General features: G+C 39.2%; 5 protein-coding genes across 6 annotated transcripts; all 5 read left to right on the top strand.

Annotated features, from left to right (window-relative positions):
- The first annotated feature begins 332 nt into the window (after positions 1 to 332).
- LOC147851140 (uncharacterized) lies at positions 333 to 2,748 on the top strand. Of its 2 annotated transcripts, XM_087335773.1 has the most exons (5): positions 334 to 927; positions 1,229 to 1,303; positions 1,715 to 1,789; positions 2,330 to 2,443; positions 2,534 to 2,748. In XM_087335773.1, exons 1-5 carry the CDS (start codon positions 388 to 390, stop codon positions 2,594 to 2,596), a joined length of 867 nt encoding a protein of 288 aa, XP_087191899.1. In that variant the 5' UTR covers positions 334 to 387; the 3' UTR covers positions 2,597 to 2,748. The 2 variants fall into 2 exon arrangements, with proteins under 2 accessions (XP_087191900.1, XP_087191899.1); XM_087335774.1 differs by lacking the exon at positions 1,229 to 1,303 and having other exon boundaries at positions 333 to 927.
- A 1,916-nt stretch (positions 2,749 to 4,664) lies between these two features.
- On the top strand, positions 4,665 to 7,162 carry LOC147851139 (protein DETOXIFICATION 54-like). Its single transcript, XM_087335562.1, has 2 exons — positions 4,665 to 6,503; positions 6,755 to 7,162. Exons 1-2 carry the CDS (start codon positions 4,665 to 4,667, stop codon positions 7,160 to 7,162), a joined length of 2,247 nt encoding a protein of 748 aa, XP_087191688.1.
- A 2,673-nt stretch (positions 7,163 to 9,835) lies between these two features.
- Positions 9,836 to 13,975, top strand: LOC147851138 (uncharacterized). The gene is made up of 7 exons (XM_087335758.1): positions 9,836 to 10,402; positions 10,500 to 10,531; positions 11,809 to 11,906; positions 12,000 to 12,082; positions 12,195 to 12,272; positions 12,635 to 12,784; positions 13,482 to 13,975. Exons 1-7 carry the CDS (start codon positions 10,319 to 10,321, stop codon positions 13,791 to 13,793), a joined length of 837 nt encoding a protein of 278 aa, XP_087191884.1. The 5' UTR covers positions 9,836 to 10,318; the 3' UTR covers positions 13,794 to 13,975.
- Positions 13,976 to 15,668: 1,693 nt separating this feature from the next.
- On the top strand, positions 15,669 to 16,757 carry LOC147851137 (subtilisin-chymotrypsin inhibitor WSCI-like). The gene is made up of 2 exons (XM_087335947.1): positions 15,669 to 15,836; positions 16,307 to 16,757. The coding sequence occupies exons 1-2, from the start codon at positions 15,825 to 15,827 to the stop codon at positions 16,526 to 16,528; spliced, it is 234 nt and encodes a 77-aa protein (XP_087192073.1). The 5' UTR covers positions 15,669 to 15,824; the 3' UTR covers positions 16,529 to 16,757.
- Positions 16,758 to 19,567: 2,810 nt separating this feature from the next.
- On the top strand, positions 19,568 to 20,494 carry LOC147851136 (protease inhibitor HPI-like). Its single transcript, XM_087335946.1, has 2 exons — positions 19,568 to 19,694; positions 20,179 to 20,494. Exons 1-2 carry the CDS (start codon positions 19,677 to 19,679, stop codon positions 20,398 to 20,400), a joined length of 240 nt encoding a protein of 79 aa, XP_087192072.1. The 5' UTR covers positions 19,568 to 19,676; the 3' UTR covers positions 20,401 to 20,494.
- The last annotated feature ends 686 nt before the right edge of the window (positions 20,495 to 21,180 follow it).

Genomic DNA, 21,180 nt, shown 5'->3' with positions numbered 1-21,180 from the left:
TCTTAGCGTTTAAATGCTGGAGTTTTTAACTTAGGTCTCGGGTTCAATACCGGAGCTTCTCACATCCTAGTTTATTTTTATCCTTTTCTCTTAAAAGGCGTTAAGATATATATATGTATATCTTTTTCTAATATATATCTTTTATTTTCTCTCTGCAAATCATTGTCTGCAGACACATCTCCACTCTTATCTGTCTGTCGTGTGATTATAATTTATAAAACTAATTTGGTTTCGTGACGAAGAAAGTATCCGTTACCTTTGAACAGGGAATCAAAACACTCGCCGTCTTCTTCTTCTTCTTCTTCTTCTTCTTCAGCGATCTGATGCACGCTCAGACGCAGAGAGATCTATCTGAGAGAAAAAAGGGAGAGAGAAATCGCCATATCCATGTCCGGTTTCAGATTGTTCCCTTGCCAACGGCAACGGTACTCTAAAGTCGATGATTATCGATCAGATCGACTGCACCAACAAGCATTAGTAGAAGAACGAGAAGGGGATGAAGAAAATGAATCCTTACTTCTAAAAGCATTCAAATCTCGCTTCAATCTTTCACGCTCTGAAAATCCTATAAATCATGACGATCAGAGCTCCTTTTACCTTAACGAAGCCATGGTTGGTGATCATGATGAAGACAGAAATGGAGTATGGGATGAATCGAACCAAATCTCTTCCGCTTCTTCTACTTGTTCTCGTACTACCGTTACTACTACTGCTATTTCCTGTTCCCTTTTGAAACGCACCAACAAACCATCTTTTTCATCATGGCGAGATTTGAAGATTCTTGTTAAGAAACAACTATTCCTGCCTTCTAATTATACTTCGGAGAACGACCATAATATACAGATTACGCCTATACAGAAGCAAAAATGGAACGTTGCTGATCGTACAGATGACAGGAGTTCATGCGTTCTGGCAGGAATATCTAATGTAAGACAACAGGTTTAATATTGAATAAATTAAACCAACCGTGTCTCATTACTTTTCTTTGATCTACATCCGTTTGTCATTTAATTAAACCAACTGATACCAGATTTGTTAATGAAAGAAAAATCTGTATTTTCTTCTCGATCCAGATTTGAACCATCTGAATTCATAGATTTTGCTTCATCCAGACCGGTTGTTTGTTTAATTTATGCAAATTCATGACTTTTCTATCATCCGCATCCGTTTGTTTATCGTAAATGGTGTCTATTCTCTGACTAGAACAAATACATGTGTTAATATACAGCCCAAACAGAAGCAAAGTGAGAAGCCAGATCGCTCCAGTGAAGGGAATCGCAGCACTTTAGAGAGAACCACCAACGTAAGCCACACCCGTTTAATTTCTACGCCTAGTCTTGATGGTTAAAACATTTTTTCCTTTCAAAGGGTTTTCCACTGATTTAAGATGATGCCTTGGATGGTACAAAGGCTGACCAGTATATGATCGATTCCTTTCTCTGATCAAAGCTGATACCATGAAAATGTAAGCCTTTCCACAGGCTTGCAAAATTTCATCCAAAGTGGATGATGACATTTTAGCAAGCCAAACAAGGCCTATACGAGACTTGTGCAGCCCAAAATGTGTGACCAATCGTAACTCAAACCATTGATTCAAATGTAAATTGATGAGCGTTAAAATTTCAGCTTGATTTGATTAAGAATGTCTCTCTTTTTTTCTTACTTCTCTTATGGATAGTTAATCTTAACTATGATTTTCTGTGCTTATACACAGATCAAGCAAAAGCAAAAATTGAGCCATAATATTACAGACAGTAGGAACTCTATGGTTTTGGAGGGAATCACTAATGTAAGCCGGATTGATTTATTTCATTCAAAAATCTTATTGCCTTGACCTTTTTTTAACTAATTTCATGAGCTTCAACTTAACTAAAATTCATACCTGTCTGTGGTTAAAACTTATCATCTATGTATGTCTAAAGAATTAATTGTGCATATTTTTCGGTTTGAAATGGATACTGTTGATGGTTAACTCAGCCAACTTCATGCAATGTGTCTGGTTAAAACTGAAGAAATTTTATGCAGTTCTCTAGTTAAAACTGATGTCTTGAAAATTTAATACAACCAATTTCGTGCATTTTCTGTAGTTATAAAATACTCATGCTATGGACGGTTGATTCCACCAAAAATTCGTGCTTTTTTCTGGTTAAAAATGATAGCCATGGATGGTTAACCATTATGACAATTACGTTTATTTTCTCCCTTAAAACTCATGATATGGACATTGGTTAATTCAACCAAAAGCCTATGCATTTTCTTTGATTAAAACTGATAATATAGATGGTTAACGCCAGTATCCTTGTATTTTTTTCTTTGTTTTCATTTGCAGTTGATACAACTCACAAAGTCTGGAAATAACAAGAAGACAAACCATGGCACCTTCAAATGCAAAGAAAATAGAAGCCATCAGGAGAATTTGAATGAAAAATCTATCCTCAGAAAGGTATAAGAAGATTAAATCACTACAGATGTTTTGATAATAAGAAGATTAAATCATTGAATGCTCTGCTCTTCTGATGACCATTTCCTGCAGTTTAATAAGCAAAGTAAAAAGAAACATGAAGCTTTGCTCCTCTCGGACATCACCACTTCATGACAACCAAAGTTCAAATACGCATTCTTTCTTTACACAAAAGCAAGTTTTTTATGTAAATTCTTTCATGACTAAAATCAATTGAAGCTCAGGAATATTATTTTGATCTACAACATGTGTTCTCTATCAATGAAGGGTTCTCCAATTTTCATATATATAGATATAGACATAGAAAATAACTGAAGGTCTCATAATTTTGAGGTCATTATTTATACATATTCAAACCCGTTCACTCACCAATAGATAACATGACCCTGGTTTAATCTATTGTGAGAGAAGACAGTTCCATTTACAATTATGTTATGCAACCATTTAACCCTAAACCTCAAATATAATCTTAGAACTAAACACATGATTGATGTTCTGGATATAATGATCGTATACAATATTTTGCAACAATATTTTTAAGGTCACACTTGACATATGGTTGTCAATGCATCATATTAGAGTTTTTTTTGTTCAACATAATGTTTTTCGTAGCCTGGGGCCTCAAAGACTCCATATTTAAAATCGTGACTTTCTTTCATATATGATGAAGAGTGTGATAGAATCGCGTTACATTCTTGTTAATTGGTCCTTGCCATTTTTCACACTATGTCGTTGTACAGAAGATCAATCAATATGCACCTCATGAAGATGGGTTACCTAAATTTGGTTGATGCATTAGACATTCTAGAGGGGGAGCTTTATAATTTTGAGTCCATAACAATTATTGTCTTCAGAGCAGTGGGACTCAGAAGGCACACAACATTTTGGGCAACAATGTTGTTCACATTTGACAATGTGATGGTCAAGAGCGTAACCCTAATATAGATTTTTGTTAAAAGGTCTTATAGTTATCCCAACTCTTCCATGACCTTGCGTAATGATGAGGCAAGTGATAAATCACACCATGTGTCATTTTGGTTGGACATCCATCATCAATTGTGTCAACATTTGTGTTTGCCCAATCACGCCCAATGTATTTTTAACAAATGAGTTGTCGTCACTCACTCAAGCGGCAAGAAAATACTCATGTTAGGAAGTTAGGCATGTTTTGTGATTTCGATCACAGTAGGTGGGAAGCAACCTGTCATTGCTTATGCTCGTTAATGTGTGAAGAGGCAATTAAATTACCATACACTCAAAGTGTGGCAAATGTCGATGTTACGGCTTGTTCTGGTAGTTACTTAGGGTTGTTTCTTTTTTGTGTCGGCAGAATCGTGGTTGCTCTCGGATGTTAGAAAAAATTGTAATGTTCCCACTCACATTGGTAAGTGGCATGGGTTCGTGCCAACATGCCAAGGAGCCACGGGACATTCATACATACATATTATCAAATGTATTGTTTTGATAAGGCCTTGGGGGGGGGGGGGATTCACACTACATGTTGCTGTAAAATGAATCAATCCTCTTCTAAGCAGCAGCAAAAGAAAAGCAGATAAGGCGCGACTCCTGGGGAGGGCGCCCATTTAAAAATCTATCCATTTGTTTCTCGTCGCAGGAGAGAGAAAGACAAGAAACGATGGCGCCAACAAAAATGAATCTATCTGCAAGAAGAAGAAGATGTTCCATATCCATTATGCAGTAGTAGTATATGGTGGTTGTGAGGCAGGGCACGGCCATCACGATCCGAAGAATTAATCGCTCGTGTGTACCGAGGGGAGGTGCGGCCGGTCCCGTCGATATGTCCAACTATAAGATCAAGAAATCACTGAGCTTCGATTCGCCATATCCGCTCTACATACGGAAATGTTCAATGGCCTCGTCCACGGCATCATCCTCCTCCTCCTCCTCGTCATCATTAGCATCGACACCCACAATGTCGGGCGACGAAAGTTCTTCTAGGAGCAGTAAAGATCACGGTGACCCAACAACTGTCACTAGAACAAACACTACTACTACCAATGCCCCAACTAGGACTAGTTATAGCGGTTCGGGCCATGGGCGGCATGGCCGGCGTTCTTCTCATGGGTCAATGTTGTCGTCGAGGCCTGTCCGGCCGCAGAGCCATGGCAACGATAGCGAAGACTGCAGCACCGGATCATTGAGACGAGACCGAACACCCACGAATTCGCGGGTGGAAAGCAACATGGGCAGTAGCAATGCTAGCTCGATCCATGGTGATGGTAGTAGTGCTAGTTCGATCAATGGTGATGATATCCCTGCTAGTTCGGCCGATCCCACGGTTGCAGCAGAAATGCGTCCGGAGGTGTCGGTGTTGTCGCCATCCGGGGCGCAGATTCGGCGGCACCGTGCTCCGCGGCTCAGGTCCGAAGCCGCCGTCACGACGGTGACGCCTCCGCCGCCGACAGAAGAGCCGCCGCCGCCGCCGCCCCATTCAAGCGCCGCCACCGCCCAAACCGCGACGCACTGGAGCGAGATAAACCGGCAGAGCGTTCATCTAGGAGCGCCCATCACATTCACCAACGTGATGTGGTTCGCGCGCTTCGTCGTTACCGCCACGTTTCTCGCCGGCGGCGGCGGCGGCGGAGACGTCCACGGCGCCATGCTGGCTCTCACCGTGGCCAACATCTGCGGTTGGTCCATCCTATTAGGCTTGGCGGCTGGGCTGGAAGCCGTTTGCACTCGCATCCACGGCGCCTCCTCCGCCGTCCATCGCCGCCACCTTGACCTCACCCTCCGCAGAGGCATCTCCCTCCTTCTTCTCGCCTCCCTCCCCATCGCCGCCTCCTGGACCCAAGCCGACCACCTCCTGCGCCGCCACCAAGACGCCGCCCCCCAAACCGCCCAAGCCGCCCAACGCTACCTCCTCCTCCTCATCCCCGACCTCGTCGCCACCTCCTTCCTGGCTCCTTTCCGTGGCTTCCTCCGCTCTCAATCCCTCCACAAGCCGCTCGCCTGCGCGTCCATCGCCGCCATCGCCGCCCACCTCGCGCTCAACTACATATTTGTGGTCCACCGCCAGATGGGCGCTCCTGGCACGGCAGTCGCAATTTCCGTCACCGATTTCCTTCACGCTTTCATCCTCTTTCTCTACATACGCAGACATCAGAGGGCGGCGGCGATGGCGGCGGAGGCGGAGGCGGAGACGCCGCTTCTGCTACCAGCGAGAAGCGGTGCCATCGCCACAGAGGTGCCATCGATAGCGTCGTGGCCCCAGATCCTCCGCGTTGCGGCGCCCTGCTGCTTCATAACCTGCATGGACGGCTGGTCGTACCAGATCATCGTCTTCCTGGCGGGGCGCCTCCCTGAGAAGCAGCAGGCGGCGGAAGTTAGCAGAACCATCGCCATCGTGCTCAACAGCAACACGCTCCTGTACGCCCTGCAGATAGCGATGGCGTCCAGCGCTTGCATCAGGGTGGGCAACGAGCTAGGGGCGAGCCGTGCAGCTCCGGCCAAGAGGGCGGCCATGGCGGCGCTGTGGATGGCCGCCTTCCTGGGCTGTGGCGGCGCCGCCTATTGGGCACTCTCCTACGCCTTCGGCTGGGGGCGGTTCTTCATAGGGGAGGATGGGGATCGAACCATGGCGGGTGTGGCGGAATTGGTGCCTCTCACGGCGGCTATGGAGATGGGGAATTTCGTGCACATTGTGGGGGGAGGGGTTCTGCGGGGTTGCGACCGGCAGAGGGCGGCGGCGGCGGTGGATCTGGTTGCGTTTTACGGCCTCGGGATCCCGTTGGGAATCTACTTAGGGTTCGAGAGGAAGATGGGGCTCTTCGGATTGTGGGCGGGCCTCGCGGCCGGTGTCACGGTGGCCGCACTCACCACATCCATCCTTGTCCTTCGGACCGATTGGAACCACCAAACGTTACGAGTCCAACGCTTATTATTGTCCACGAAACACAGCGCCCCCACGAGAACCACCAAACACAATGCCGCGAGAACCGCCACACCCTTACCAATGCTCCCTTTCGATACTACGCCTCCTCCTCCCAAATCGGACATTGCTAAGGCTTCAAATAATAAGGTCTGCTTAGCATAGAATGATCAGATGTTCTGTCTACTATCAATCAATCATGTAGCTCCGGATCCGAGCTTATGGACGATGCCGGATTTCCGTACCATTGACACTAATCATAGCTTTCGATGCTGTTTATTTATAATGATGTTATTTATTAGGTCGATGCCTCCGGACTGCGGTCGGTGAGCCGATGAAAGTGTGACGAATCGAGTGCCCAATATGATGAGAGCCATTGTAAGAGGGGATTATTAGGCAAGGGTGAAGATCAAGTTCAGGACATCAAGAACGTGGAGATTAAAGAGAGCGTGAAGTGCAAGGATCCATCCGAGGGTCGAGCTCTACCCTCGGATGGATCGGATGGGACAGCTCAGATGCAATATAGCGATTCCGGGCAGTTGCAGACGATTGGCCGCCGAACATATTATTTCGAGGACGAGAACACGGTGAGGCCGGCTGGGGATTGGGCGGGCGGGAATTGTTGGGAAGTTTCCAAGAGTCTCATGAATGAAAGCACAATGAGGAATGGTATGAATAGAGACCATGGTGGTGGTGGTGGTGGTGGTGTGGTGGTGGCTAAGATGAAGAAACCCTTCAAAGGATTCGGTCTATTCTCTTCCTCAATGAAGAGGTTGAGTGAAACAAGAGATTATGTGAACCTAGACTAACAAACTAAAAACCCCAAGACTTAAGTACATATGTGCACACACACACACACATGTACATATATGAGTATGAGAGACTTAGGGTTTGGAGAGGATGGGTCATTTTGGTAGAAGAGGTTGAGTGAAAGAAGAGATTATGTGAACCTAGACTAACAAACTAAAAACCCCAAGACTTAAGTACATATGTGTACACACACATATGTATATGAGTATGAGAGACTTAGGGTTTGGAGAGGATGGGTCATTTTGGTAGATCTTGGAGTTTTAGAGAGAACAACTCTTGTATCATTTTCATTGTATTGTGCTCTACTATTGTGAATAGCGAAACCACCATCTCTCGCATCATGCATCAAGTCCATGTTATCTCTATCTTTGAGTGTTGTATGAATGTAATGTAATCTTTGTCCATTGCGTGCTAGTAATTGTTTGCAATGTGCTTGTGGGGTCTAGAGCTATATTAGGGCAAACATACAGTCAATCTTGAGTGTAATTTGGGCTCCACCTTATAAATGTAACTCAACCCTAAGCTCGGCCTTACATAGTGAGCAAAGTAGATCGGTATTGGTAAGAGATAGTTGATAGTTGATGCACATACATTTAACACATTTATATGTACATGGAATGCATTTCCTACTTTGTAAGGCAAATTAGCGCTACAATATGACAAGATCTGACAATATACCTGATGACTTCATGTGATAGTCATGAGGATCTAACTGGCTGAGAATTATCGAGTTTTTCTTTCCAAGTTTGTTACGATAAAATTATTATGTTGTACTTGTGGGAATGATAAGTGTTAACACTATCAATAAACCATCACCTACAACTCTTAAATATATAGCACTTGAAGTGACCCTCACTATCTCTCCACCTAATTATGGAACAACAAAAATTTTAGGAACTTATTATTAGTTTGTTTTTCTTTCCCACTCTTACAACTAAGCTTGCAATTTACTCTCCTTGATCATGGCATTCATGTGCAAAGCATCCCCATTGTTGTTAACAATCATCAATTCAATCTATCGTACTTATGTTAGTCTCCGTGTTTACATTATATACCTAAAGTTTCACAATCGTCAATCATGAGAAGTTTAATATCCTCCATTTCCTCTAGGTGGACACTTTATCAAAGAATTTAGAGCCAGAATAGTCATTAGTTTAAGATTTCAAACACCCTATGTGCGAAAATAGAACATTTCCAATGTTTTTTTTAATGCTCTCACAACAAAAACGTGACGATTTTTAAAGCTCAAAAAATGCATCACAAGTCAACACTTACAAGAAATTGGAAACAATTAAAAATAATCTTGAAAGTTGAAGTGTATGATGAGCATGATTGTTTTGTATGAAATGGTGTGTAATCAATTAGTAGTGCAAGACTTCTTTCAAAAAGAACTATTTTTCTGCAATTATATGTGATAGTTCAATGAAAACATGGTCAGTTCATTCCCTTTTTTCCTTCCTTATGGTAATTAACCAATGACGCTTTTTGGAAATAATGGAAAGTCAAGGGCATTCGGGAATAATGAAAACCACACGAGTATTTTATGTTGTTTCCAAGTGTTTATTTTCATCATGAACATATTTGTGTCTATAAAAAAAATGACCACAATGCACTTTGATGGATCCCATGATCGAGAGAGAGTATGAGGAACCATGGGTACGCATGACGAGCATTGGGTTCTTTCAACCATAAACATGTATTATCAAATGCCTCTAAACACATAGTTACAAGTCATAAACAATAGATCATCATGAAGAAGAAGAAGAAGAAGAATGGCGTGCATGCGTTGATTACTAGTTTTCACAATAGAAAATCCTTGTGTAACTCTGCATGGAGGTTGTCCGTGTACTATTACAAGAAGCCATGAAGATGCGTCAATGACGAGTGGGCTATCTCTAGGATTTGGTTGGTAGCACGGAGCACTTAGAAAAGGCAAAGTTACACAGACATGCACATGCACATACACACATAGCACCCTCTATACAAAACCGAAACCCGAGCTCCACCTTTGCAGATTTGTAACCATCCAGGTCGAATGACCAAACAATCACGGAACTCTCATCACCGTTTATTTGAAAATGTGGATTCTCGACGATGATAGGCATTCACGCATGCGCCCATGAACATGAGCACGAATGCAAACACAAACACCAACACGAGCACGAGCACGAGCATGAGCACGAACACGAACACGAACATGATCCGAGGATTGGACATGCCATATCTTCTACACAGCAGCAAATGGTTACCGGCTGATGGGAGTTGGGATGGACAAGTGAAGGCGGTGTGCCGGCCGGCCGGACGAGCTCATGACGAATACTACGCGGGGGTGGGGTATATGTCCGGCCAAATGAAAATAAGATAAGCAAAGCCCGATGTCCGGCCAAATGTCCGGGACAGAAAAAGAAGAAGGAGGAGAGATCTCAGACAAATAAATGACTGCTACTAGGAGCGAGTGGATATAATGACAGTTCTTTCTTTGATCTGTGGCGATGGCGAAGCTCCTTCATCGAAGCCTTGACTCCGTTGTTCATCCCACGACTGCATCTCTTTGAATGAGAGCAATGCATTTGCCCTGATCTTGCAACCTGTTGGAGCTTTGCTTCTGCAATAAAGGAAAAGAGGATCGGAAAAGTCTTGTCGCTGAAAAACTTCCCACATTTTTGTTTTGGAAATTTGTTAAAGTCGAGTTGCAAACAAAGTCTTGAGATCTGCCGGTTTTCTGTTACTGAGGAAGGGGATTGAGATCTGTGCAAGCAGATTCGCAGTTGCAAAAGAAGGGTTTTGGAACCTATACATTTATTGTTGCAAAGAATGCATTGAAGTCATTAGATTTCATGTTGTAAACGATCGAACGGAAATCTTCAGCTTTTGTTATTTCATCAATAATTTTGCTGTTGCAAACGAAGGATTTTAAACTTTAGATTTCGTTTAGAAAGGATAGACTTGATCAATTTTATGGATTTCTTGTTGTGAAGAAAGGAATGAAATCTGTAGATTTTCTGTTTGCAAAGAAAACGACATGAATCTGTAGATTTTCTTCCTGCACTACATTTTCTCTGTGATCTGCAAAGAAAGACTCGAAGTCTGTTGCTTTTCTGCAGCAACGGAAGTTCTAAAAATCTGTGGCTATAGCTTTTCCATTTTGATTCATCATGTCTTCATTACCAAACCTTGTTACAGAAGTTGGACCTGATGGCATGGCCATGGAACATCCCGTCATCGCTTACACAGAAAAGGTACCACATTCTTGTTCTTGTTCACTGATCTCTTATTTGTTATTTTGTATCCTGAAGCAAATAATAGCTGATTTTATGTGTTTCTTTCTGTGTACAGGTCATCGAAGAAAAAGAGCTTGAGATCAAGAAGTAAGTGATGCGCTTCTAATATGTTTTAATTTGTGAACATGTAAGGTTTCATGGTTCCTGCATGATCTTGTCAGGAAACTTTCAGTTCTTTTCAAAAATTTATAATGAAGAAAGTGGTCTGGCTACTCTGATCACCTCTTGTTGAAGTATGAAACACCTTTAAATCATGTAGCATTCCTATTACTAGGAATCCCTGTGGATAAACTGAGCTAATTGGTGTCCAGGTTTAGCATTTCCTTTTACAAGCAAGAACTGTTGATAAACCTATGTAGGATTTTGATGATATGTGTACAAATGTAGCATTTCCTATTATAAGGTAAACTGAGTTAGGACCAAGCTAATTTGCGTACAGGTTTAGCATTCTCTGTTGCAAATAAGTAATTTCTATAAACCAGGTTATGGTTTCGCTGACTTGGGCACGGATGTAGAGTTTCCTGTTAAGCACCATTTGCAAAAGAAATCAAGAGTTTTCTGAATTTTGTAGAGATGTAGCATTTACTATTGCAAGCAAGCACTATCAAGGAACTGAATTAAAGCTGTATATAGATGTAGCAATTCCTCTTGCAAACAAGAACTATCAACTCACTGAGCTAGGATCTTGCTGGACATGAGTGAAAGTTGACAGTGCTGTTCTTTTTGAACCTTCATTGCATCTTGCAGTGTCTTTCAAAACAAATGATCTAACTCATTGCATAAGTTATGCACAGCTCCATGAAACGTACCAGATCACAATACTATTGATGTGGAGTCATCACACTTAGAGAAATTGAGTTTTGTTATAACAATCAGAGTTGCAAATGTTTGAAGTGCTAAACAAGATATAACAGAATGCTAATTGGAACTCTGAAGAACCAAACCAATAAATATTGGTCACATTTTTACATTTTGAGATTTTGATTAGGAAGAGCCTTTGTTCTACATGGGATTTGAAATAAACGAAAATGTGAAGCTTGTATACCAGCCTCCAGGCACATAGGATCTATTTTGCTACCTGTGGAAGTATGCATATTTCATTCATATTCATTTTTTATTAGTAAAATTCAATAGAATTATTCTAAAATGTTAATGTTAAACATCAGCTGACATTGCTACGTAGAAGCCTAAAGATTCAAATAAATAGAAATGCATTTTTCAGTTCAAGTTTTTGATTCAGACGTGCCTTTTTCTACATAAGATCTGACAAAATGGAGAATCTGAAGCCTTCATATCAGGGGCACAGAATCCATTTTGCAATCTCTGGAAGTCCTCTTATGACATTCATATTCATTTTGTAACAGGTATATTGAAGAGAATTATTCTAAAATAAGAAATGTTGAACGTGAGCTGGCTTCTCTAGTATTAGAAGTAAAACGTACTGCTGGACCAAAAAAAGCAGGTGATGGATTTCCTTCTCTATATGAATAATTGGTTTTCATTTGGATTGATCTTCAGCTAATTTCTTTATATTGCAATTGGTCTTTCTGTAAAGCACTTGAACATCTTCGGAAAAAGATAGAAATTTCCGGTGAAAAGATCAAGGTTGCTAGGCAAAAGGAGGAACAAGCAAAAAAGGTTTGATGATCTCATTGTTTCATAAAGATGGTGTGCTAGCTCTTTACATGACTCTGAGAAACCATAATATCTTGATATGTCTATGTTTGATGAGTAAGTGCTTCATGGTTAGATTTGGGAGGCTTCGCTTAAAGCATTGAAGGAAGAAGAAGAAAAGAAACAAAGGCTATGTGAAGATCTTAATCGATTGGTATGCAAAATTTGCCCTCAAAATCATCAATGTTAAGTAGGCAAAGCAAAACTCTGAAATAGCTTAGTTTTTCCTCAAATATTCCTGAATTTTCATTATTTCCCGTGGTCAATTTATTACCTTTTCGTTTTCTCAATTGTATGTGCTATTTGAGCAACAAAATGGTTGAATCATCCTCTTTTTCTCCTTTTTTGGGGTTTGTCCGAGGGCATTTGGGGAAATAACAAAAACGCAGATGCATTTGAGAAAGTAAAGAAAATCTCAAGGGTATTCTGGAGTTTTTCCATTTTAAGTAGCTAGAAAAGTCTGTTGCTTTTATAAATTTGGTCTCTTTTTGTTTTTTGCGTGAATGTCCTTTGCAGGTTCAAGAGAGTGCAGCAAGTCAGTATTCACGGTTGGAGGACCTGAAAAGTAAACTTGAAGCTTTGAATCCTGAAATTGTTGGACAGATTACACATGGGAATCAAACGTCTCAAAGGCTACCTAACCCAATCGACCATCAATCACAGAAGGTATCAACAGAACTTGATTTGTTTCTAGAGTACCAATCACTGTTAATATAATAAACATGTTATATTTATAATCTGGAGTAACATGGAACAAGATATTTTAGTTACTCTAGCAATAAATAGAACCCGTTTTGTTTCTGATGCAAAAACAACTGGGTTCACTTATGGTCCTAGGAAAAAAGTAATTAATACAAAGTGTATCCATAGTTTTCCTGGCATTGAGGAATAACTGATTTAAGTGGCTTTTAACCTCTTTTTCCATGGTTTGAACCATGTAGAAAACAAAATTTTATTTGTAAATATTTCACATGCTCATGATCTATTCAAATCATTAAATAATTGGGTGCATGCACAACAATTTCTTGCTTGAGAATGAACTTACTGACATGGAGATGAATGAGAGTAAACGAACTTAAAGGACAAGCTATTCGTTGCTTATAAGGAGCAAATTCCTTGCTTTAATCATGTCCACTGTATTGTACAAACTCATCAAATCAACTCATCTGATGCATGCAACAATTGAACCAATTGCGATGTTATTAACTGGGGTTCACAAATGTGTTTCTTCTTTCAAAGATAGTCACATCTAGCTTCATATTAGAGAAGCTTTCGCAGGACCACCATCTTCTATACAGATGTGCTCATATTTATTCGCATTTTGATTATTATGTATAACTTTAGATTCATGGTGATTTTGCAGGAAGTATCAAAGCCATCAACAACAGCAGTACCAGAGAAACCATCTATAGTTTCTGATGCAACTAGATCATCCAAAGCAGTTACAGAAAAAGAGAGTCAAAAAGTTGTAACTAAATTAGATGACGAGAAACTAAGAAGTCCTCAACAAGGAAGTTCTAGAGAATCTCTTAACCGTAATAATAATATAGTTCGACAAGGAAACAATGCAAGAGGCCGTGGTAGTATTTTGAAGGGGAATTCAAACCAGAAGTCTCAAAATAATAACTGGACAGGAGCTGGGTTTGATGTAGATGATCACACAATCAATGTGTGATTTGTATTGTACTTGGTTGCTGTAATGGAAACCAAAACTCAATGTTTCTTGCCATCATAAGGATCATATGTGAAGATGTGTGTTCAAGGCTTGGATGTATTACATAGTCAAAAATCAGCTTCACACTCATTCCATATGCAACCAAAATTACTTCTATAATGGAGACATGCTATGTTCTGGTAGATTAGGTAAAATCAGCTTCACACGCATGTCATATACAACCAAAATGACTTGTATAATGCACAGACATGCTATATTCTGGTAGACCAGGTAAAACCAGCTTCACACTCATTTTCTATACACAGCCAAAATGACTTGTATAGTGCAGACATGCTATATTCTGGTAGACCAGGTGAAGTTGGTAACTCAATTAATGGTTCTGAAAAATCCAGTTGACTCAAACCATGGGCTACATACATTGATAAATACTTTAATTTCCTTAGGTTAAGACGGAAAGTAGGATGGCGGTGTTGTAGGTAGGGATTATGATCATATATACCAGTAGCAATAAAATGTTGTTTGCTTTTAGTTCAGCACAACCACAATGTGTATCTCGGAAGGAATCCAACTTGCAATTTGTCAGTCTTATTATATCTCCAGAATGAATGTTTCAATTGAAGAGTAGTTTAGGGTTTAAACCATCAACTGTATTTAAATTCTCCATGTTTGAATAATTCAATATGCAGCCTTAGACTATCATATTTCCTCCAGAGCTACTCTAGTTCACCAAATTACCATAATCATACCATATAAACTGCCGTTTTTTATGATTGACTTTGGATATATTGACAATAATTTTTCTTGTAGGGACTATTGAAGTAAGATTTGGACATGAGAGGATAAGCATTCATAAGTATGCATACACAAGCTAAAGCTCACATTGTTGAGCTAAGGGTTGATAATACACGGAACAACCTCCATTGACCAAACATGGTTTAGGGTCATTTCTTCATGAATTGGCTTACCATCTTACAAATGAAGAGCACAAAGACTTGGCGTATACATAGCCATAACATTTTAGTGTTGTTTCTTGCTTTCACACTTTAGAAAGCTTGCACGTTTCTATAATAAATAAGGTCTTTTGATCTTTGTCTTGATAAGTTGTACAATGTCGTACACGATTTGACTTTGAACATTAAGCAAAGAAATGTCTTATTGTAGTGTGTATTGTTCCTTTCCCTTAGCTAGATCCATTAATTTAAGAAACTTGTCGAAATTGCTTCTAGGAATTGGTTTACAAAGTAGACATATTTTACGGAGCAAATTGTTAGTGTGCACCATAATAACATGCGAATATTCACAAAGTTAAAATTCAAAGTGGGTTCGCAAATTATTGTGCATGATCTCAACAATAGAGTGATGTGCAAAACCATATTTTCTAACATTACCTCAAACCAAAAATATGTGCAATCCTTATAAAAAATAGGTGCCAATCCTTGACATTGTCTCAAACTAAAAAACTTAAGTTATCAAAAGGTTGCTTATAACACTAAAGTTCTTATTCCACGTCACTACATCACTATCAAAGTTGCACATTTCAATCAAAGAATATTAATAAGGTAAGTGCAAATCTATGCTAGACTGAAACAATGAGTATATCTGAGTTGTCTTTTATAGGATTCGTACTCGATGTTATAGAGTGAACGAGGGTTGATTGTACTGTCACATTGTTTCAATATATACACTATTTTTACCAAAAAAGAAGAATAGACGGCAAAACATTTAAAATGTTGTTGTCATGCATGACATGTTTTATTAAAAAGTCAAGTATCATACTTTGCACGTAATGAAATGTCAGAAATTCTTATCCATCCTCAACAATGAGTTAGAAAGTCATAAAACAAAAAGAGGGGCAATGCATCAACCACACGCCTATTTAAGGAGATTGTATACATACAAAGTCTCTCGTACATCGATCCATCGACATCCAACGCAAAACATACATTCCTTCGATTCGATACAGATCAAACACAGACATCCCTCCCTCCTTTCGTGAGAGATTTCTCGGAACGTTCTCTTGCTCAAGTGAAGATGAGTTACATTGTAAGATACTCCTCAAACCCTAATCAACAATGCATGTGTGTGTGTGTGTGTCTATCTCTCTCTCTATATATATATATGTATACATTATACATACATACATACATATATTTACATTATACATACCTGCATACATACATACATACATACATACATACATACATACATACATACATATATGTATTTTATATATGTATGTATGTACGTATACAAAACAAACCACAGATATGTAGATAAAAACTCTGTTTCTTGTGCCATTAAGAAAGAAGACCTGACTGAAGGATCAGCCCTTTAGACCTCTTGGCCATGTCCTGCATTCATTGTATAGTGCCCATCTACTGGAAAACCCCCTCCCCACCGGCATGAACACAAAAACAGTGAGAATTGTCGTAAGCTTTTCGCTTGACCCTTGCAAACCAGAGCAGCGTCTGTGTAACTCCTGTTGTGGTGGTTTGCTTGTTTTTTCTTTGTAGGTAGAAGAGACTGGTTCAGATACAAGTTTGAAGACATCATGGCCAGAGCTTTTGGGCATTCCCGGCGTGGAAGCCAAATCCAAGATTCTTGCCGATAACCCGAAACTCAATGTCGTTATCTTGCCCGTCGGAACCATTGTCACTGCAGACTTCCGTGAAGATCGAGTCCGTGTTTTTGTTGACTCCGACGAGAAGGTCGCGCAGATCCCTAAAATCGGTTGATGTGAATCTTGGCTCCTCTTTTAGATAACTATAAAAATAATTGATGTATACAATGATCTTCTTTTTCCATAATTTCATGTTTATGTGATATGTTCCCACTGATAGCCGTGTACAATTACGATGTGGAGAAATATGTCGGTTTGATTCATATGATATCTATGTCATGTTTTCAATTGTAACATTTGATCTTATGATTTCAAGGAGCCTCTTTGGCATGCTGTCCATGGTCACATAGAAATCTAATTGTTTTCAATTGTAACATTTGATCTTATGATTTCAAGGAGCCTCTTTGGCATGCTGTCCATGATCACATAGAAATCTAATTGTTTTCAATTGTAACATTTGATCTTATGATTTCAAGGAGCCTCTTTGGCATGCTGTCCATGGTCACATAGAAATCTAATTGTTTTCAATTGTAACATTTGATCTTATGATTTCAAGGAGCCTCTTTGGCATGCTGTCCATGATCACACTAATTGTTTTCAATTGTAACATTTGATCTTATGATTTCAAGGAGCCTCTTTGGCATGCTGTCCATGGTCACATAGAAATCTAATTTGTTCATGGTCACACAGAAATCTCATCGCTTAAATATGGCTCCTGTAATGCAAAATCATGTGTTTTATGTGCTTATATCTCAATTATAGACGTGGATAATGTCATTGCCTTACACATGTATACATATTAGACTTTGTCGTCATTATGCTCGAAACTGAAGTTCATGATCTCTCTCAAGCCCATTCAATGCAATGTTTTGGTTTTCAGATGTTTTATTTCTGACTAAATAGAGATGATGAACGAATTTTGTATTTCTTTCATTCACTTGCACAATTCATCTCATATCATTAGTAATACATATTAAATCCATATCGGAAACATGGGCTACTAACACTATCAGATGGGCTAGTAATGTCAATCTTAATTCACAGAGTTGTAGTTTATTTTCACTTTGGATGTCTGGATCTTCTTCCCCCTGGATCTTCTTCTCCCTTATAGAGAATAACATGGAATGAATCGGAAAAAAATAGACTTTGGGTTTAGGGTTATCGATGGTAATATGAGCTGGGTAAGTCAGAATTTGCTCTATAAGCATCCCCTACTTCTGTTTATCAAGGTTTTGAGAAGCCATATCCACCTTAAAGCGGCCTTTTGTCATGTACACCTACAGAAATAAGAAAGTGAAAATATAGTAACTAAATCAGATGAAGAGAAACTAGGCAAAATCCCCAGCAAGGAAGTCCTAGAGAATCTCTCAACTGTAAGAATAATATAGTTTGACAAGGAAATGACATGAGAGGCAGCAGTAGTAATTTGAAGGGAAATCCAAACCAGGGGTCTGGAAACAATAGTTACTGGAAAGGAGCTGAATTTGATGTATATGATCACACAATCAATGCTTGATTTGTATTGTACTTGGGTCAGCTTTAATGGAAACCAAACTAAATGTTTCTTGCAATCATAAGGAACATATCTCAAGGTGTGTGTTCAAGGTCTTGTTGATGTATTACAGAGTCATAAATCAGCTTTACATGCATTTTCATATACTGTAACCAAAATGACTAAGTATATAATGCACAGACAAGCTATGCTCTGGTAGACCAGGTGAAGTTCAGGCAACTCGAATTATGGTTCTGAAAATTCCAGTTGACTCAAACAGATGAGATACATTCATTTCATTAGATTAGGACGGAAAGTAAGATGATGGTGTTGTCGGGATTATAATATATATCGGTAGCAATAAAATAATGTATGCTTTTAGCTTTGTATAATCATATTTAAGATGGGAATCCAATTTGCAACTTGCTAATGACTTTACCAAAGTTCTGAATGGGGAATGCTGAAAGAATATCAAAAGCAGCATACAGAGGTTCTAAATGCCAGTCTTATTCTATCTCCAGAATGAATGTTTTCGATTGAAGAGCGGTGCGTTTCTCTTTATGTAGCTTGGCCTTAAGTCTATTTAAATTGTGCATCCTGAAAGCTATGCTATTTAAAGAGTGATGGAGAAGCTTAGAATTGCATTTTAATCTTCATGGTTGAGTCATCCCATATACAACCCTAGTTTATCATACTTACCTGAAGTGTCGCTCAAATTCTGAACCAAATTCCCAATATGTGACCAAATAAGACAGACAGTGAATTGCTGCCTTTAAAAGCTTAACTATGTTTTTGTATCAGAGATAAGATTACTTTCTCACAATCAGTAGTCATCATTAGGTTTCCATGGGCGACTAATCATCTACAAGCTGAAATTCGATATTCTTTGTTTCATTAATTAGTCGTCTACTTTGCCTAATCAAGGTAAGTACAACAATGCTCCAAACTTTCACGCCCAGTTTCAAGATTTCCTAAATTAAATGAGGGAATTGGATTTTTATCATGATTAAGTTATACAAATATTGTACACTGTTTGATTCTCAGTGTTAAGCTAGAGAAATGTCTGTGTCCCGTTCACTAGCTATTCCCTCAACTAGGTCCATTAATTAATTTGAGATTTAACTTGTCCAAACTACTTCCCTTGGGATTGTGGTAATCGATTTTGCAAAGTAGGCATGATTTTTAGGATCAAATTTTTGTTAGTGGGACAATGATTCTCGAATTTGTATTTTAAATGGGATTCGCAAATTGTTGGCTGGGCATGATCTCATAATTTCGCAAAATCCATATACTTTGGCCCTCTCTGAAGCCAAAAAAAACATGTGAAATCCTTATCAAAAAAACATGTGCAATATCTTTCTTTGACAAATTTGTCTCAAACTAAAAACAACTGATCAAAACCGCCTTGGAAGTGTTGTTTAATTCCACGTCCCTGCATCACAAACCAAAAATTACATGTTTCAGCGCGTTGAATCAATCTACCCACTTTCAGCACGTTCAAGCACATGCTCAATAATGAAATGTCAGAAAGTTCTTATCCATCCTCAATGGTGAGTCAGAGAAATCATAAAACAAAACGAGGCAATGCATTAACCAGACGCCTATAAATGGAGGTTTTTGTAATGCAGACAAAGTCCCTCATACATACATACATACATACATACATCCATCGGCATCCGACACAAAACATCACTCTTCCAATAGAGATCAAACACAGGCATCCCTCCTTTCGCCAAAGATTTTCTGGAAACATTCTCTTGCTCAAGTGAAGATGAGTCAGAATTACACTGTAAGGCATTCCTCAACCCTATCAACAATGCGTGTGTATATTACATACATTCATTCATTCATTCATTCATTACATACATATCATTCACATACATACATACATACAAATTTACAATGCATACATACATATCATTCACATACATGCATCCATACATTCATTCATTCATTACATACATATCATTCACATACATACATACATACATATAGAGAGAGAGCCCATAATGCATAATAATGGCTCCTACTTATCGCGCGAGAGAGGTAGAGAAATCATTGAGACAGATGTTGGTTGGTTGGTTGGTTATATGATTGTGCCTCGGTGACCAAACCAGAAGGTTCAAGCCTTTAGACCATGTGGCCTCATCCTACATTCTATTGTGCCATCTACTATAATGCCCCATTCGGAAAAAAAAAAGTGTGAGAATGTTAGTAAGTTTTGCCTTAACCGTTGTAACAAGACTTGAGTGTGTGTCTGTGGTTTTTTTGAGGTGGACGAGACCAATTTGGGGACAAGCGTGAAGACATCATGGCCAGAGCTTTTGGGCATTCCTGGTGTGGAAGCCAAATCCAGGATTCTTGCAGATAACCCTAAACTTAATGTTATTATCTTGCCGGTTCATTCTCCTGTCACCGAAGACTTACACTTCAATCGAGTCCGTGTTTTTGTTGACAGGAATGAGAAGGTTTATCAAATACCCACCATTGGTTGATGTATTTTGGTCCCTTTTTTAAGCTTGTCTTGTCTTATAGATAAGCCTCAATGTGCAATTGCCAATAATAATGATTATACCATAGTTGTATATATGCCGCCTCTTTTTCATAATATGATATTTACATTACATGATAACCTATAGGTTCCTACAAACTGTGACATATGAAAATGATGTAGAAAAATATGTTTCTTTGCTTCGTACAACATTATTTAAACAAGCCTCCTAGCATGATATTCATGGTATTATAGAAATCTCTTTTCTTAATGGCTCCTACACAAAATCATATATTTTATGCTTACATCTCAATGAAAGATTGATGTGGACAATGCAATTCCTTTACATGTAGACTAGATTTTGTCTCGTGATTTTCATAATTAAAGTTCATATAAAGTTACGTGTATTCATAGTCTCCCTTGAGGTCATTCAATCCAATTTTTGTTTTCAACTGTGATGTATCTAGCTACATAAATGATAGTTATTAGTTTCTTCACTTCTACGATTTATCATATATCATTAGTCCATGTTAAATCCATATCAAAAACATGGGCAATATAAGTCTTCTTATGAATGTTTGTTCGCAAAAAACGTCGATGGATTCAAAAGCCAATTCTCAAATCATAGACCTCTAGACATATTTGACAATCCCATGGTATAATGAACTTATCTTTTGTGACTTATCAAAACAACAAAAAAGATCAATCTTACATAAAACATCTAGTCACCACTATGCTCATACATATTAGCTACGCACATGCTGCTTGTAAACCATCTCAAAAA

The sequence above is a fragment of the Azolla caroliniana genome, unplaced genomic scaffold (assembly GCF_043228905.1).
Source record: "Azolla caroliniana isolate FFs.n. ecotype wild unplaced genomic scaffold, voAzoCaro1.0.p SCAF_20, whole genome shotgun sequence".
Classification (NCBI taxonomy): Eukaryota; Viridiplantae; Streptophyta; class Polypodiopsida; order Salviniales; family Salviniaceae; genus Azolla; species Azolla caroliniana.
Note: the sequence above shows the minus strand (reverse complement) of the source record. Positions and strands in the feature narration are given on the sequence as shown.

Excerpts from the sequence above, each read along its gene's own strand:
- LOC147851138 (XM_087335758.1), top strand. The coding sequence starts at position 10,319 with ATGTCTTCATTACCAAACCTTGTTACAGAAGTTGGACCTGATGGCATG. Across the intron at positions 11,907-11,999 it reads TGCTGGACCAAAAAAAGCAG|CACTTGAACATCTTCGGAAA; the intron begins GTGATGGATTTC and ends CTTTCTGTAAAG. Across the intron at positions 12,785-13,481 it reads TCGACCATCAATCACAGAAG|GAAGTATCAAAGCCATCAAC; the intron begins GTATCAACAGAA and ends GTGATTTTGCAG.
- LOC147851140 (XM_087335773.1), top strand. The coding sequence starts at position 388 with ATGTCCGGTTTCAGATTGTTCCCTTGCCAACGGCAACGGTACTCTAAA. Across the intron at positions 928-1,228 it reads TTCTGGCAGGAATATCTAAT|CCCAAACAGAAGCAAAGTGA; the intron begins GTAAGACAACAG and ends GTTAATATACAG. Across the intron at positions 1,304-1,714 it reads CTTTAGAGAGAACCACCAAC|ATCAAGCAAAAGCAAAAATT; the intron begins GTAAGCCACACC and ends GCTTATACACAG.
- LOC147851139 (XM_087335562.1), top strand. The coding sequence starts at position 4,665 with ATGGGCAGTAGCAATGCTAGCTCGATCCATGGTGATGGTAGTAGTGCT. Across the intron at positions 6,504-6,754 it reads CTAAGGCTTCAAATAATAAG|GGTGAAGATCAAGTTCAGGA; the intron begins GTCTGCTTAGCA and ends TTATTAGGCAAG.